Below are 19,237 nucleotides of genomic sequence, written 5' to 3'. Positions count from 1 at the left end.
TTACTTAATTAAAGTTAGCATAACTGAAAGAACAATCTATATACAATGACAAAAGTTATAAAGACAATTTTTGAAATTATAAGAATTATTATCAATACAATGACCTTCCATGATTCTAGAGGAAACATACTATCCAACTCTTTATGGAATGGTGATAGATTCAGGGTACAGAATGACAAATATGTTTGTATACATCTTCTAAGAGCATTTGTTTTGCTTGAATCTGAATTATGTGTTGAAAGAAATTTACTTTTTTTTTCTTTTTTCTAAGAGGAGGGAGAAAAAATAGATTTTTGCTAGTTAATATACAATAGAGGTAGGGATATTAATGATGTGGAATGTTGTCTGTATTTTTATATTGACATTATATTATTTGTTTTAATTATTTTATTTTGCTACAAGACAATTCCCAGATGAAGAAATTGCTTCCTTCTATGCTTGTCAGCAAATTCTCTGAGAATGTAAAAGATTTAGAATTGTCTAGAACACCAAGAAGTTAACTGAACTTCTCAGCCTTCCATAGGCAGTATGGTCAGAGGCAAGACTTGAACTCAAGTATTCTTGACTCTAAGGTCAGCTCTTCAGCCACTAACACAATCCTGCCTTTCTTTTTTTATTTTTTTTATTTTTATTTTTTATTTAATAGCCTTTTATTTACAGGTTATATGCATGGGTAACTTTACAGCATTAACAATTGCTAAACCTCTTGTTCCAATTTTTCACCTCCTACCCCCCCACCCCCTCCCCTAGATGGCAAATCCTGCCTTTCTTGTTAATAGAGGGGGAAAAGAGGATTAGTGGAAAGGAGAAGACTGAATCTGTAGGAGAACAATTTAAGTATCTGAGAGGGGGTGGGAGTGAATTGGTTAGGAAAAAGAACAGAAAGATTAAATCTACATTTTGGTCTATATCTTTTTGCTTATAAATTTTATATTATTTTTTATTTCTGATATTCTGTTATCTATAAGGCATAAAACACAGCAATTTTCAAAGAATTGAAAATGGGTAACACATAAAGAGCCAAGGACAGGCAAATATTGAATGTGAGCAGATTATAATATATAATTAATTTTAAAAAATTGAAAGAAAAATCAAAATGGAAGGTGCCATCAGAGAAATGTATGATAATAAGAAACTACAGATTAGTTATGAAGAGACAATGATGGATAGTGACAATGAGACATCTTGAGTGCTCCACTGGTATCTTTGTGATTCAGGAAAAAGACAAGATTCCTGTATGGACTTTCTGTGGAAAACTTATGGGATGATATAAACAAGCATATCAAAGAATGAGCAAGCATGGATAGTTTGTCATTTTCAATAGTCAATGAACTTTTATTAAGTCCTATATGCCAAGCACTGGAGGATACAAATAAGAAGAAGACTGTCCCTGGCCTCAAGGCGTTTACAATCTGGGGCAGGTAAAGAGAGAGAATACACCAAAGGAAGCTGAAAGGAACTGCCAAAGAGTATCTGCTGAAGGTGATGATGTTCATGGAGTCAAAACCAAGCAGAGCAACTGGGAGCAAATGAAGACTTTGTTGAAAACTCCTGAGCTCTTTATAAAAGGAAAGTTTGGGTAGAAGTTTTTTGGACCACCCTCCAACCCTTCAACGAGAGGGGAGAGGCAGTTGACAGTTCTAGGCAGGTGCTGAGTAACAAAGTTGAAACAATTTCCATAATGATGAGATTTCTGGTGATAAGCTTATCCAGGAGGAAAGTATGTCCTAAGCAAACAGAACATCTGCATTGTTCAAGAGAATGTCTAAATTTACAAGATCACAAATCCACTTGAGTATCTGAACATGTTCTGTAAAAAAAAAAATATGTTTAATACATTTGCCTTTTTATGTACATTAATAATTTTTATAATGTATTTAAAGGTATAATTGATACTAAGAAATTGGTGTATTCTTTAATGCTCCCATTAAAAGTCTTTCAAAACCAGCTTCTCAGATGGCCCACATATTCCTTTCTGTTTAGTTTTTCAAGGGTCCTCAAACTACGCCCGTGGGCCAAATGCAGCCCCCTGAGGACATTTATACGACCAGCCGGGTTATGGCAAAATCAGACCAGAAGTGACATTCGACCTAAACTTGCATTAGCAACACACACTTCCGGCACTGGGATGAGGCGGTGGAGACAGAGTGTGAGGCAATATTGAGGTGAGGTGAGTTCCCAGGCCGGGGTGTGTGGTGTGGGGAAGGGAGCAGAAGACGGAGAACTGCTGGCCTGCGGTCTCATAGAGTAATGGCAGCCACCACAACAGACAGACGCAGAGGAGGTACAGTGCATGCTCACAGCCACTGCAGGGGGAATTCACTACAGCAGTGAAGGTCGGAATTGGGAGCATGAGGAACAGGAGAGAGAGCAGGAAACAGAGGCATCACAGCGCAGAGGCAGCTTGGAGGAAGTTGAGCATTGTAGTCTGTATGTCTCTGTGTGGGCAAAGTTATTGCTAGTATATTGTTTTTGTAGCACTGTACACAAACATATAGGAATTTTACTAATAGCAATTTGGAATCCCTAGGAAATAATGATGTCAAGAAAAAGAAAAATTGACTCGGAGTATAGGATATTCAAAAAACAGTGGACTTATGATTACTTTTTCATGCAGTACAAGGAAGGAGCTGCATGTCTGATATGTCAGAATATAATGTCTGTGTTCAAAGAATATAATTTGCGTCAACACTATGAAACTCAACATAAAGATAAATATGATTGGTTGGAGAAGTGAGAAAAGATAACATTAAAACTGAAAAATAGATTGAATACTTTTGTATTTGCAAAATACTTTTTGTGAAGCAGAAGCAGCTAAATATTTCATCACTGTGAGCAAGTTTTCAAGTTGCCTCATCCACCAACAAGCTCTGTGTGGTAAATCACTGAAATGGGACTCTGTTATGAAAATTGTGGTATCTTGTGTTAACTTCATTAGAGCTAATGCACTAAATCACAGACAATTTCAGGAATTTCTGTCTGAGCTAAATGTTGAGTATGAAGATGTTCTATATCACACAGAAGTCCATTGGCTGAGTCGAAGGAGAGTTTTGAAATGTTTCTATGACTTACTTCCACAGATTACACCTTTTCTGCTTTCAAAAAACAAAGAAGTACCAGAGCTCAATGATGCAGAATGGAAATGGCACCCTGCCTTTCTGACAGATGTAACAGAGCTACTCAACAATTTCAAAATGCAACTTCAAGGAAAGGGGAAGCTCATCTGTGATATGCAATCACATGTCAAAGCATATGAAGTAAAATTAGGCCTCCTCATCAAACAAGAGGAAAACTTCTGCCATCTCCCCACAACTCAAAATCTGTTAGCAGAAAAACCACTGATTGCATTCCTAAACAAAACATGTGTGGATTCACTGGAAACATTGCAAAAGGAGTTCCAATTTAGATTTAAAGAGCTTCATCTCCATGAACAGAACATACAGCTTTTCCATAATCCATTTTCTATTGACATTGAAAATGTGGATACAATTTACCAAATGGAACTGGCTGAACTGCAGAATTGTGACTCTCTGAAAGACGTATTCAAGTCAAGCAGCCTACATAATTTCTATGCATCTCTCCCCTTGAGACATATCCTCATATCAGGAACCATGTACTCAAAATGGCAACCATCTTTGGCAGCACTTATGTCTGTGAAATGAAACATTTGAAATCTCCAACCAGATCAAGACTAACGGATGCACACTTGCATCACTTGTTACGACTAGCAGTGACAAATATGGAACCAGACATTGACCATCTCATTAGCCAAAAGCAGGCCCATAGTTCCCATTGAAATACTGGTAAATTTATTGTTTTAACTTTACTTCATTTTAAATATTGTATTTGTTCCCGTTTTGTTTCTTCATTTCAAAATAATATATATGCAGTGTGCATAGGAATTTGTTCATAGTTTTTGTTTTTACTATAGTCCGGCCCTCCAACAGTCTGAGGGAAGTGAACTGGCCCCCTATTTAAAAAGTTTGAGGACCCCTGATCTTTTTGTTAGGCTTATCCAGCTACAAGAAAGGGAAATCATTATTTCTTACAATAATAGTGGCATTCTTTTTCTTTATAGCAACTTATTCGGGTTTTCCTCTTCAAACTTTATTTGCTATGCCATTTCATGATATATATTTAATAAAATATACTGTTTATGGTAACTTTAAACATAAAGTTGGTTCCATATTTTTCTTTCTTAACATTCTGGATGTTTTCTTCTTGCACTATAGGATAGCATGATTATGACTGTTGATTTTTAAAATTCTGAATAATGATGATTTAATCCACTCATGGATTTTAAGTCATTTTTAAGTCACTGATTTTTAATTTGCTTTCATCATTTCTTTTATATTTATTTTGCCTCACTTCCTATTTTAAGTCAGTATTTTATCCATAAAATTAGTTTCAGGTAAAGAACTTTTCTCTGGTTATATAATCTGTGAATTTGATCAATCAGCATTTTTTTTTAAGATTCAAAAATTCTGGGCAGTATTTCTTGTTTCCCATGGTATTATGGTCAAATTTTTAGTTTTATCACTTTTTTAGGAAGTGGAGGAGAGTTTTGATTTTATATATATAATATATATATATATATATATATATATATATATACACATACATCTTGTTTTCAAGATGAGCCACATTGAATTATAGAAAATTCATATAATCTTTCAAAGTTATTGGTTTTTGGCTTCTATAAAATTTTCTTTTATTTCCAAATTTTTAAATTCAATATGAGACATTCTCTTCATGACTTCTGCTATTTTAAAAGATTTCTATTGTTGTGACTTCATTCAACTGGAATTACTATTGATTTTGTGCATATTTCCTTTTTTTGATGCTGTTAGGTTAGAGAAGATCTGCTGAGAATGAATTCATATCATCTTGCCAATTATATGACCAAATCATAGAATTCTAATCCTTTTTATTTTGGGGAAATCATAGAGAAAAATTTAGCTTTCCTTATAGAGTTTTTCTGCTAAAATAAAATCAATAATGGCAATTCTGTTATTTTGTTTTCATATTAGATTTTGTTTGCCATCATAGTCAATTTTGCCAGCCACAAAGTTTTGGTCTAGGAATTATTTTTCTAAAGATATATAATTGGGACATCAAATAATTCATTATCATGTCTTGAAAAGAGTTCTGCACACTCATATCCCTACACACTTTTGCAGGACATTCTTATTTAGGTGTGGTTTCTTTATAATGGATACCCAATTTTACCCAGAAAGTTTTAACTTTAATTAATTAATTAATTAGAAGTGTTACATGGAAGAATATCTATATCTAAGTGATGATTAGATGGGGATTAAACCACACTGACATTCTGAAAAAGGGGATTTTTGAATTAAATTTAGGAGAAGAGTTAAATAGAAAAGAGGTAGAGGCAACTATTGACAGAAAAAATATCTCATTTACAATTATGAATGTGGGAACTAAAAAAACAGGGTTGGACATAGCAAGTCTTTTTTTGACTGAAGTAAAATCTATATTGTGGAGTAATGAGAAAGGACTTTGCTGAGACAAGAAACTCTTCAGTGAACATGATAGTGATATGGTACTTAAGATAATTTGGATTAGAGCAGGAAGACACAGAAGGTAGGCAACCTTGGATAGGAGGCTATCTTCCAGTTATTGAAGTATAAGGTAAGATGGACCTGAATTAGGTTCATGATTATAAAAAGAAAGGTATTATATATATTAAAAAAAGACGATAAAAATTTGGGATGTAATATGCAAAGGAAAGAGATAAGTGGAAAATGATCTTGAGGTTACAAGTCTAAGGAATACATGAGATGATGGTTCTATAGACAATGATGGTGAAATTGGGGTAACTGGGAGGGAACAATAATCACAGTATTTAACATTTTAAGAAAATATTCAGGAATCATATTATGAAAAAAATATTAAAAACAAGTATGTAGGATTTTCCTATCCACATCTTTCCATTCACTTCCCCCCCCCCCCAAAAAAAAAAACCACCAACAGCAAAATAAATACAAATTTGGCAGGATAGCCCTATAAAACCAATTAAAGTTTAGTTAGAATACAGCTCTTTGTACAGATTATGTTTTTTTTTTTTCCTTTCTTTGGTTTCAAAATTGTGGTTTTAGACACAGGGAACTACTTTTTCTTTAAGTGAATTTGATTATGTATGTGATTGTCAGGCCACTGTATGCGATTGTCAGTTCACTGTATGCTTGTCAGTCAAGTCTGGTTTCTCAGTGTACCACAGAGTTAACTTTTAAATTGAGATGTGATAGTAAATAATAAGGCACACTTTCATTCTGAACATATTTTATGAATTTTTCTTTTAAGTGCTTATCTTAAGTATTTTCCCTTGAAATCTGCCCTGCTTATTTGGAGAATAATTTGTACTAACTTTATATTCAATAACTGAAGCAATAACTGTATGTATAGTTTACCATATATCACCCTCCTAAATACATTTGAAAGATTTTAAATAATTAAGTCTCACTAACTATGGTATTACCTTTAATTCTTTTTATCCAAATAAGTTTCTCAAGAAGGAATGTTTTACAGCAAACATTTATCAGTATATTTTTTTCCCTTTGCTAATTCTTGTCTGGAACTGTTATGCATTCAGAATTATTTCCTTTTGAAAGCTAAAATCACCATAGTTTGAACCCATTTTATGTGCTTTTGATCCAATCAGGAGAAAAACAAGTCTGTACAATCATTTTAAAAGCTCCAGGATACACTTTTTATCTTGTTGGTGGTGGTCGTAATGGCAGAAGTAGATAAAGAAAACAAGAAAACTGTGGGAGGGAGGGATTCACAAAAGCTAATGTTGTTTAATTTGGAAACATTTGGCTAATGAAAGAATTTATTTTAATGAAAATTTTTGTCACTCAGGGATATTTGTATCAGTGAAAAAAGAAGAAATCACTAAGAAAATAAAATAGTTTCATATGATTTCCTATAAAAATCATGCTCTAATTATGACCACTTTATTATTAAGAATTACTCTAGGAAGGGGAAAGACTAGTTGGTGATGAGATGAATCTCAATACTTAATTACTTAAGTATTACTCAATACTTACAGAAACTGCCTCCAGTATTTGTTTGACTGCCTGTGCTGCATCACGCTCACTGTAATAGCCTTTTTCCACAATTCTAAAAAAAATTAAGGAAATATATGCATTCAGACTGGAAGATGTAGTGTAATGAACAGTTAACCAAAATATAGTAACATTCAAATAGTTAAGACTAGGTTATCTTTTTTCCTGTGAATTACGGAGTTTAAGCACTGAAATGTCTTTAGATCCCCACTTCCTTTGTTAAATAAAAAGGATTTCTTTTGCTTTGTCTTAAACTAGCAACCTGTTACTAAAAGCACTTAGTGCCATAAACTTTGCAAATTAACAAAAACAATTTGCCTTTTATTTTTAAAGTCTCTCTTGGGCCTAGTGTGATATAGATACTATTGTTGTTACTCCTCCTATTAACATATTGATACGTCCATGATATCATCAATATGGATACTTCATCCAATGGCAAAGATGGCATCCTATCTATATCCTCTCAACCCATGTGACTCTTGTCTATGTCTTTCAATAAGTCAATAAGTACAGTCTACCGAATGTACTGAGAAACTTTTTTCTTTCTTTTTTTTTCTTTCTCCTCTTCTTCTTTCTCTTCCTCTTTTCTTCTTCTTCCTCTTCTTCCTCTTCTTTCTTCTTCTTCCTCTTCTTTCTTCTTTCTTCTTCTTATTCATTTCCCTGCTACCACTATCAGTAATATTACTAATACTGCTGCTTCTGCTGCTACTGCTACTGCTACTATATTACTACTAATATTACTATATTGCTACTGCTTCCAATGTATTTCAAGTCTCTTTGATTTGTGCTTGGGGACTTCCAGATTTCTTGATATTATATGAGTACCTATGAAACTATTGCTGCTGCTACTACTACTACTATTACTGTTACAACCATTATTTCCTCAAATTTCAAGTCTCTCTGAGTTTTCACTGTAGGCATTCCCTATATCATTGCTGACTGAAACCATTCTACAACTCAGTAGACAGTTCTGAAGAATAACTGTGGTTAATAAATCTGTCACCTAAAGCTAACCCATTTTATAATCAACCTTTAACTTAGGTAGAATGGTCTTTGGGCAACAGACATAAACAGAGAGGGACAAATCCTTAGTGATATAATAGCTAGTACTAAATAATATGTGAAAAGACTTATAGAATGAGCTATCAATATTCACAAAACTAATTCTTAATATCTCTACATATATATTCTATAATACCTAAAATTCAATTTCCTTTGCCAATCTAATAACATTTAAAACATGGATAAAAACCACAAAATAATAAACTATTTCAAAGGGTCAAATGTATAAAATCACCTCTTATGTTCTTTCAATTCATGGTCAAATTCTGTGATACCTCAAGGTCAAGTTCACCAAAGAAAGAACAGAATTTTTGTAGTTTCTAAAAACCAATTAACACTTTTAAACTTTAAATTAACACTTTAAATGAAACACTGTTTCATTTAAAAGACCATAACCCATAAACTTTTCCAATTCCTGATAAATTTTCCTAGGAGGGGGTTAATAAAACATGAAATTTAAATAATTATGCTGTACAGTCATTATAAATTAGAAAACTGAAAAAACAAAATGTCAGGAAAGGGAAAAAGTGGTGAAGATTTATTTAGTTAGAATGATCTAAGCAATTCAACAACTGGAATATTAAGTGGAATAACATTTTGCTCAAATTTTTCAAATATACATATAATATAATATATATATATTATAATGATGCCTTTTGCTTTTACATTACAGTGATTTCACCATCCTCATTGAATCCTCTCTGTGAAAGATAAATCAAAAACAACTGATGTCAACAGTACTCTGTCCTAGTAGCCTCACAACTTGTTGCCTTGAGGAGTTAAATATGTTTCATTTTCCTTTCTAGGGAATCTTCACTGGTTTTTTCAATTACTCAGAGTTCGACTTCTTTTTAGCAATCTTTTTATTTACATTGTTGCAATCATGTATATTGTTCTCTTTGTTCTGCTAATTTTGCCTTGCATCAGTTTATATGTATATATAGTGTGTCTATATATAGTTTACATATGTGTATGTAGATATGTATGTATATGTATGTGTATGTGTATATTTATATATGTGTCATCCCATATTTCTCTGATTTTCTCAGATAATTGGAATACTTTACATCTCAATCAAGAGTACATCAACATGTCTGGTGTCCCAAAGTTTCTGCAAACCATTTTTGTGTCTTTTGTTGAAAAGGTATCTTTAATTTGCAAGGTGTGAAGTAGAATATCTGAGTTTTTTAATATTTCTCTTACTGTGACTGATTTGAAGAATACTTTTATATGATCATTTATATTTTATAATTCTTCTTTTGAAAACTTTTCATATCCTTTGGCCATTTATCTTTTAGGGAATGATATTTGCTGTTACATATAGATAATGGGGGTTTGACAATGATTGTTGTTTGAGGCTTGCTTCAATTTCCTATGTATTTCTGTTATCTAACTTTTATCGATAATATTTGATGTAAATATTTCCCCATTGTTTATCTTCTAATTTTATATTTATTGATTTATTACTGTAAAGGCTTCTGAATCAATATAGTCAAAATTATCTATTTTAGATTTGATGATATCCTCTTGTTCAGTCAAGGATTTTCTCCTTAATCATAATTGTGAAACACACCTGATGTTGCTCTTAATATTTTTATGCTTTGACAATTTATTTTTGCGTATCCATTTTGATTTTATTATTGGTTGAAGTAAAAGTTTAAACCTAGCTTTTGTTAAAGTATTCAATCATTTATTGTCAAAAAATATCACTCTTTTCTCCAATAATTTATGCTCTTGGATTTATTCTTATTTATCTAGTGGGCTCCAATGCCTATTCTTTTTTTTTTTTTTAACAAGTACACAATAGATTGTGTAATGTAGCTTTATATCTTGTAAATGTGACAAAACTTTTATTTTTATTTTTTCTGATTTTGTTTTTACATTTGAGATTTTTTTCCAAAGGAATGTAATTTTTTAAAATCCTCTTTTGCTATTTCTCTTGTATATATATACTTATGTGAAAATACAACTGAGAAATAATCATGCAATATGTGATATATTTTAGATATAAAATGATAATCGGGATGGTGATAATAATAGTTCTTGCTTATCTTCTGTTTTTTCCTGATTCTAAATATATATTTTCATCAAATTCCAAATCCTCTTCGGGAGAGGAGAAGAGAAACAGATAAATAAACAATGACACACACACACACACAGAGAATACTGATACTCTAATCACTAATTTCCTTAGAAATTTAAATTTCTCCTTTGTTGAGATCAGGAATTTTTCATCAGGCTGAAATATTTTGCTCTCAGTGGGAAAATGAGCAAACAACATCAACAAAAGAATTTGACCATTAAAAAGTTATTATGGTGACAGGGAAGATAAAGACATAAATTCAAGATAACAATGAAATCAAGCAATACATCAATGAAGATAATATTAGAAGAGAAACAATCAAATATTTACACAATGAAGCAAAGCCTCAAAGAAAAAAGTGCTAATTTAAGCCAAGAAAAAAAAAACTAATTCCTGGAAGAGATTTTTTTTGTTGTTGTTGTTGTTTGCTTGTTTTGTTTTAAAGAGAGAGAAAGAGGTAAGTGGTGAAGGGAAAATTAGAAAAAGAAATAAGAATGATGTAGAAAAAATATGAAAGGAGAATTGAGTTTGGTAAAAGAAGAACCAAAATATTCTGAAGAAAATAATATCTTAAAAGCCAGAATTGACCAAAGATAAAAAGGGACAAAAATTCATGCCAAAAAAACCAAAAAAAAAAACCTCTTTAAAAAACAGAATAGGCCAAATGGAAAAAGATCCTTGAAGAAAATGATTCTTTAAAAATTACAATTGGGTAACTGGAAGGTCTGTGAAACACCAAGAAACAATATAACAAAGTCAAAAGAGGAAAAAAGGAAAGAAAATTTAAAATATCTCACTAGAAAAGCAACTTTCCTAGAAAATAGTTCAGGAGAGATGATTTAAGAATTATTAGACTGCCTCAAAGCCATGATTAAAGAGTCTAGAAATCAAGTTTCAAGGAATTATCAAAGAAAACTACTCCAGTATCCTAGAATCAAAAGGTAAAATAGAAATTGAATCCAGCAAATACCCTTTGAAAGAGTTCCCAAAATGAAAAGCTAAATTCTACAGCCTACAGAAAATATTGTAAGCACCCAGAAATAAACAACTGAAATACCAGAGCCATAGTCAGTATAGCACAAGATTTAGCAGCTTCCATGTTAAAGGAGCAGATAATGTGGAATATGATATTCCAGAAGGCAAAGGAGCTAGAATTCCAATCAAGAATAAACCTCAGTAAAACTAAGTATAATTCTTCAAGGGAAATGGACATTTAATTAGAGTACTTTTATGCATTCCTGACAAAAAAGAACGAATAGAAAATTTAACATTTAAGCACAAGATTCAAGAGAAGCATAAAAAGGTAAACCTGAAAGAATAATAAGGTACTCAATAAAGTTTAACAATGTGCATTCCTATGTGAGAAGATGATACATGTAACTTCTAAGAACTTTTTCATTATTAAGGTACTTAAAAGGAAACTAAATAAACAGAGCATAAGTGTGAAATGATTATGTTGGGATGATCTTCAAAAGAAAAAAAATGAAGGAATGAGAAAGAAGATAACTTGAAAAGGAAGAAGGGAAAAGTAGAAATGGGAAATTTATCTCACATAAAAAGAAGCATGCAAGGAAAATTTTTAAAATGGAGAGGGACTGAGGACAATACTTGAACTTCACTTTTATTGGAATTGGTTCAAAGAGGGAACACACACACACACACACACACACACACACATCATTTAAAATAAATAAATAATAAAGTTTTCAATAAATAATAAAATTTTCAAAAAAGTTCTAGTTCATCTATAAGTAATTCTGTACTGACTATTGAATCTTCTAACTTTTCACTTTTCATTTTTTATTAACTCCCAGTAAATGAAAAAACGTAGTTGGAAAGGAGATTATTTAGTCCAATTTCACTCCAGGAAACACATTTATTAAAAGGTGATCTCAGACTATATAATATCCCCAGAATTCCTAATCCCAAAGTTCCCTATAATTTATTCATTATCATTTAATAATCAATTGAATGTTTTCCAGAATCCTTTGTGGTTAAGACCATTAAAAAGGCTTAAAAGATAAGCTTTGGGATATTTTCACAAAAATGGGAAAAGCTACCTTCTTTTACAAAAAATAATCTTGGTAATGACAGAATTAGAGAAAAATAAGGTTGTGGCAGCAAGAAACTAGTAAAGAAATTCCTGTGTATTGTGAATGGACCACCGAAACAGGGACAAAGAAGCATAGGTATTGAAAAATAAGAACTTTTTTCTATCTTATTTGGGTTGACATTGTTAAAATAAGTTCTTACCTAAAAGATATATTGAGTTTTCATTTATACACTTTTGAGTTTTTCAAATATTTATAAATTATTTTATAAATTGAACTATTCCCTTGGCACTATTAATAAAAAAAAAAAAGTAGCAGTAAATTTCTTCTCTAAGATTTAAAAATTTTAGTATTTGAATTATATTCAGATATTCTTGGTCAAAGAATGTTGGTGGTTTTCCTGGCTCCAAGAGATCTTGCAGCTTTGTCCTTGGCTCTTGCCTCTGCTTTCTTCAGTCTCCAGCCAGCTCCGACTCTTGGCTTCTCAATCTCCAGTCTGTGGCGAGTAGTCTTTTCTTCCAGAGTGCTCTGTCTCAGAGCCCTGTTGATGTTCCGGAGAAATTCCTACTTCACTCCAAGAGCTTCCTTCATTTATGTGATCTCCCAAAGGTTAACTCCACCTTCTGGAGGGAGAGGGATTCTGGGTTATCTCCCAGAGTGCTCTCTGGTCCTAAGGAAGGTGTGAATTCAGCTCTCATACTAGCCCTGAACTCTCGTGTGAACTCCATTGAGTACTTAGATACTTGAGCTTTCTAAAGGTGTGAACACAAGCATTGTTCAATCAGTTCCACTTAGTATCTTGTTTCAAGTTCTGGCCCAAAATAATTCTTTCTAAGATTAAATTAACTCCAATGTCTTTAACACTTTGTAAAGAAATGTCTTAACACTTTAGTAAAGATTCCAACAAAAGAAAACATACAGAGAAACTGAGAATGGTAAGAGATGAGGCAAGAAAGATAAATGGAGGAGAGACCTGGGAGAACATGAATGTCTTTAGGGGAAAAACAAGTTTGTCCACTGTACTCATTGTATCTTCAATAGAACATAAGCTACTTGCGGGCAGAGACTCTTAATAAATTTCTGTCTTTGTATCACTAAGCCTGGAACAGGATGTTGTAGTCATTTAATAAATGTTGAATTGAATACTTTCATTTTTTAATTGCCATTTAGGTTTGTCCATCAAGAAATGGTCTCATACTTTAGATAAATTGCATCTTTGTGCCTCAGTTATTTCATCCATAACATGAAGCTATTGGAATAGATATTCTTTAAAGTTTCTCTATCTAAAGTCCAATTGTCTTATTCTTTTATTCAATATTTTGTATTCTAAGTTAGAGAGAAAAAAACACACACCTATATGACTAATCTAGATGTTATTAATCCACACTATTTCATAGTTAGATAAATTAGTCTCAAATATAAATATAACGAAGATAATGATTTCAATTTTGAACTTGCTAAATTTGGGATTTTTTAGGGATATTGGGTTTGAAATGATAATGTGAGACTAAGGCTCTGGGAAGAGACTGGGACTTTATATCTATATCTATAGAGAAACCTGCATAGATATGATTTGGAAATTTGATAAGATCACCATGAGAGAATGTAGAGCCATAAGAGAAAATGCTTAGGATAGAATTTTGGAGAACAACTACACTTAGGAATTTATGATTTATGTAATATAGGATTGTCAATTAGCCCAGTACTTTATGAACATGCACAGTGTGCTCAGATAATAGAATCCATAAATGGAATGTTCAAATAGTCTATAACTGGTTCTAGTATGCTAACCACATGGTAAAGATAAGCCTTTTTTGACTAACTATAGAGCTGGAACTGAGGTATATTCAAAAGCTAGGGTGAATTTCAGAGCCTCTGAGTATGATAGAGATATTTATCTCTCTCTTGTCCAAAACCTTCTTTCTATTATATCCATTTATTCCTGCTTTTAGGTAAAAGAAATTAGAGATGAGTATGGCCTTGTAAGCTGTAGAAGATTGGCAGAATGCGCCACCAGAAGTCCAGGAACTGGAGTTTATGCTGAGATTTGCTGCAAGCCAGGTGGTAAATTCTAAGAGAACTGGTCAATCCAATCTAGCAATAGCAGAGATGCAGACTCATTTTTCTACTAACTATGCTTCACTCGGATATGAACTTAGTGGGGCAAATGCTATGTGTAAATTGTTTGAAATCTGAGCCTAAGGACTGAAGTAGTACAGGAAAGTCAATCCCCAGGTGTTTGGGAAGATATTTGTACTGCTGTTCTTGTTATATCTTTGAAGTAAATATCCTTTAAAAAGCTAATTTATATTACTTGATTAAATGGAACTGGAGTGTGGATTATTGGCAGCTAACAATAGATAGAATACATTAGAATGAGACCTTGAGTCAATAACATCAGTACCTCTATCCCCCACCTCCACTCCCAGGTCCTCAGAACTCTAGGAGGAAAATAATTGGCTTTACTCTAAAACAGAAAATCCAGAGGGTTCCTAAATATGAACCAAAAGTCAGCAAAGGAGATGTAGAAATGGACATACAGATAAGAGTAAAACCTAGAGAGAGTAATGTCACAAAACTCAGGAAGCAAAGAGTGTATAGGAAGAAAAAATTTTTATGTTATTGTTGACCTGTTTGCCATTTTGTGATCCCTTTAACCACAGCATGTCAGATCCTTCTATCCTCAACCATCCATCTCCTGAAATCTATCAACGTTCATATTTGTGTTTTCATGACACTATCTATCTTGTCCTCTGCCATCCACTTTTCCTTTTGTCTTCAATCTTTTCTAACATCAGGACTTTTTCCAATGAATCTTCTCTTCCCATTATGTGATCAGAGTATTTTAGCTTTAGCTTCAATACTTAACATTCAAATAAATAGCCTGAATTAATTTATTTAAATATTAACTGAATTGATCTCCTTGCTGTCCAATGTATTCTCAAAAGTCCTCCAGACCCACAATTCGAAAACATCAATTCTGCAGTGCTCAGCTTTCCTTATAGTCCAACTCTCACAGCTGTACATTGCTACTGGAAAAATAATACCATGTCAAATGGAGCATACAGTTCCAGGAGGAAGATGATTAGGAAATGACCAACAGATTTAGCAATTAAGAGATTTCTGGACAAAGCACTTTCATGTGAATGATAAGTTTGGAAGCCCAATTGCAATAGGTTGAGGAATGAGAAGAAAGAAAGTGAAGACAGTCAGATAAAGACAGTTTTTCCTAGGAATCTGATTAAGAAAGGGAGGATGGGAAATTAGAATTTGAGGAGATGGTACTGTTCAGTGAAGGTTTTGTTTTCATGATTCTGTTTTGTTTTCAAGGTTTTGTTTTGTTTTGTTTTTAGGATAGGAAAGACTTTGGCACATTTGAAGGCAGGAGGGAAGGAATCAATAGAAGGCTAAAAGGATGATGGAAATTATAATCATCTATAGACTGTGGGAGGAGACAAGGATCAAAGTGCATGTGCAATGGGATTGAGGTAATATGTAGTCATTATAGTTTTCATTGTAAATGGGCTATGCTGAAATTAGCACTTTATTTTACTACTATATTTTACTCCCCTGACAGTTTAGGAATACAGAATATTCTCTGCATTTTCAGGAAAACTCAGAAGGAAACTGAGCAATGTGTTGTACATCATAATAGCATGCTACAGTAAGATATCCTCAATAAAGTGAAATACTCATTTCTAGATAATGTATAATTGCCACATTACTATCTCATGCTAACTCTTTTATTTCCTTTGTCAGAACTGAAACAAGAAATTGAATTACCCTAGGAAAAATTTGAAAAAATTTCCATCTTTTCTTGCACATAGTTGAAACTTCTATGGCACTGTAACACATAGAACTTCCAAGAAAGCCAACTGTACTGTGATGACCAGTATTTATTTTTTGTGATTAGAAGAACTATCTATTTTAAAAAACAAGCTAAAAAGCATTTCTCATTTTATTCTTCCCATTTCATTTCCCCCACCCCACTATTCCGCTGTATTCTGAACAATCTTTCCTACTCCTCCCTTCTGTCTTCTCAGTCTTGACTGACAATCTTCATAACATAGGCTTTTCAATATAGTAGTTTTAAGGGGTTAATTGCAGTGTTTACATCCTATACTATGGGCAAAGAATTGTACTGTTGCAGAAATAAAATACTTATGCTTACAATTATAACTTTTAATTAATACAATCCAGGCTGTCTGTGACTTGTGCTGTTACCCAGGGTTTACCCTAAGAACATCAGAATTTGATTCGCATTCACAAGGAGGAAAGAGAGAAAAGGAAGGAAGGAAGGAAGGAAGGGAGGAAGGAAGGAAGGGAGGGAGGAAGGAAGGAAGGAAGGAAGGAAGGAAGGAAGGAAGGAAGGAAGGAAGGAAGGGAGGGGGGGAGGGAAGGAAGGGAGGGAAGGAGGGAGAGAAGGAGGAAAGGGAGGGAGGGAAGAAGGGAAGGAGGGAAGAAGGAGAGGGAAGAGGGAGGGGAGGGAGGGAGGGAAAGGAAAGGAAGGAAAAGAAAGGAAGGAAAGGAAGGAAGGGGAGGGAAGGAAAGGAAGGAAAAGGAAGGAAGGAAAGGAAGGAAGGGAAGGAAGGAAGGAAAGGAAAGGAGAGAGGGAGGGAGAGAGAGTAATAAAGAGAGGGAGGGAGAAGAGAGTAAAGGGAGAAGGAACGGATGGAGGGAGAGTAAAGGGAAGAAGGGAAGGAGGGAGGAGGAAGAGGAGAAGGAAAGAAGGGAAGAAGGAAGAAATATTGTCAGCCCTAAGGCAAATACTAACAGAGAATCACAGAATTTCAGAATTAGTAGGAACTAATGACTTATCAACTACAACCATACCCTTGCTGAATGAAGGATAGTTTTTATTTCACCTAATTTGCCTTACCCAAGTTTATATTTCAAAGACTCATTCACAATAAAGGGAGAAATTGACAAATGTCTTACTAAAATTTCAGTGATTGTATTTCTGCCAATCTCACAAACTATTACTCTGGTAATCCCATTAAAAAAGGGAAATGGAGTTAGTTTGGTATGACTTAATCTTTTTTGTTTAAATCATTTGTTTGTGCTAACACACATTTATTTTCTCTTTCTTTATTCATTCCAAATTAAATAGAAACAAACAAAAAAATGCTTGAAACAACTATGAAAAGTCAAGTAAAGTAAAATCTATGTTGGAATTTAAAATCCAAATTGGAACTGAAATCCAAAAATGTACAGCAACTTTGGCAACTTCAATCTATAACTTCCCTGTTAGAAGAAGGTAACATATTGATCTTTATTACTCTATAATCATGGTTTGGACATGACTAATTCTTAATAAAGGTCTTTGTGATGATAGATTTAATTTCTAGATGTTCTTAAATCACACATAATAGCTAGATTTATAGCTAAAAAGACCTTAGAGACCTGTTAAGTCCAAGTTCCTCATTTTACATGGTCAAGACACTAAGACTGAATGGTTAAGTGACTTACCTAGAGTCACATACTACATAAGTGTCTGAGGCAGTATTTGACTTCAGGTCTTTCTAACTCTTAAACTTAAAACTCTGTATCCTCTAGGTTCATCCTAGCATGTTATACCACTTTTCCAGAAATCAAATTAAATGCAGTAACCTATAGTTTTCAGACTCCATTCTCTTTTCCTTTTTTGAAGTACTCTTGCCAACATTTTCCTTCCCATTTTTTAGTTACTTCTATTCTTTATGATCTTTCAAAAATCACTGCCTGTGGCACAGCAATCACTTTTTTCAGTTTCTTCAATATCCAAGAACTTAATTAATTGTGGTCAGGTGAATAACATAAATTCCTTAAGGGAAATTAGGAGTTCTCTTATCTCCTTATTTATCTTGGTAATAAAATCCCAAATACAATTTGTTCAGCCCTTTTTAGTCTAAAAATCATTGTTATTGACAGAAAACAAACAAGATATTAATTTTGCCTTCTCTTTATTATCAACCAAAAATAACTTAGATTTCTAAAGAGTCAGACATTCCTTCTAGCAGGGACCTACCTTCACCTGTTATCTATAAATATTCCAGACAAGTACTGCTCTGGAGGGCAAGTTCAGATTTGCTGCTTCTTTTGATTGTCCTGTTCCTTATTGCTTCTTACTTCCTATTTGCAGATGCTCAACTTTGAAGCAGATCCTTTGCTTTACTTCATTTGCTCTAGGGTACTCCAGCACCAGAAAATTCAATGGTCTCTAAACTTCCAATTAGCTATGTCCATCATTTTTAGAATCCCAAGATTAACTTATGCAAAGGGATATTTACTTCAAAGATATAATAAGAAAAATGTATAACTATTTCCTCCTAAACTTTAGGAGTGTAGTCTCCCCAAAACCACCTTGTTATTCCTTTTGTGGGGCAGGAAGAGGGATGGAAGGGGTAAAGAGGAATTAGGCTCACAGCTTAGCTCAGTTCCTACATAGCATTCGTCCCACCAAATTCAAGTCCAAAGCTGGCCATGCTGGCTTCTGCTGGATAGGCTTCAAACACCAGGCCTGGATTCTGGGACTCCTGGATCCTTGTGGCTTGTACTCCTGGGCAAATCAGACATTCCACATCCTTGACCTAGAACAGAAAAGAACGAACGAAAAGGCCAAAGACCTAGGCCCATTTCTCAAGATTATATGGCCTACGTGAAGAGGGGGAGCCTTCAGGCCTTCTGCCCACCCTTTACATGGTATGATTCTCTCAGATAGGAATGTTATAAAAGCCACAAGGGTAATGAATAAGACTATTCTATGACCATTCTAGCCATGCAGTGAATGGAAAAAGGATGCTCCCAATCATTTGATAGGTGGATGCCGAATGTGACTAATGCTTTAGTTCTTATAGCATATCCATGTGGATGAAACCATATTAAGTTGTTTTGACATGCAGTAAACATCCACATTATTGGAACTACCTTTACTTGGGGGGTGCCTCTTCAGTGGTATCCTATCTGGGGGGGGG

The 19,237-nt window shown here is 33.5% G+C and overlaps 1 protein-coding gene across 2 annotated transcripts in view; it reads right to left on the bottom strand.

The window, feature by feature from the left end:
• Positions 1-19,237, bottom strand: part of CAMK4 (calcium/calmodulin dependent protein kinase IV) — a 171,489-nt gene that overhangs the window by 49,652 nt on the left and 102,600 nt on the right. For both annotated transcript variants that reach the window (XM_031968410.1, XM_031968409.1), the window contains one exon: positions 7,071-7,143. In XM_031968410.1, the coding sequence (XP_031824270.1) occupies positions 7,071-7,143 (73 nt within the window). The remainder of the gene's footprint in view (positions 1-7,070; positions 7,144-19,237) is intronic.

Source organism: Sarcophilus harrisii, chromosome 1 (genome assembly GCF_902635505.1).
Source record: "Sarcophilus harrisii chromosome 1, mSarHar1.11, whole genome shotgun sequence".
In the NCBI taxonomy this organism is placed as follows: Eukaryota; Metazoa; Chordata; class Mammalia; order Dasyuromorphia; family Dasyuridae; genus Sarcophilus; species Sarcophilus harrisii.
This window is presented reverse-complemented; position numbering and strand designations above follow the sequence as displayed.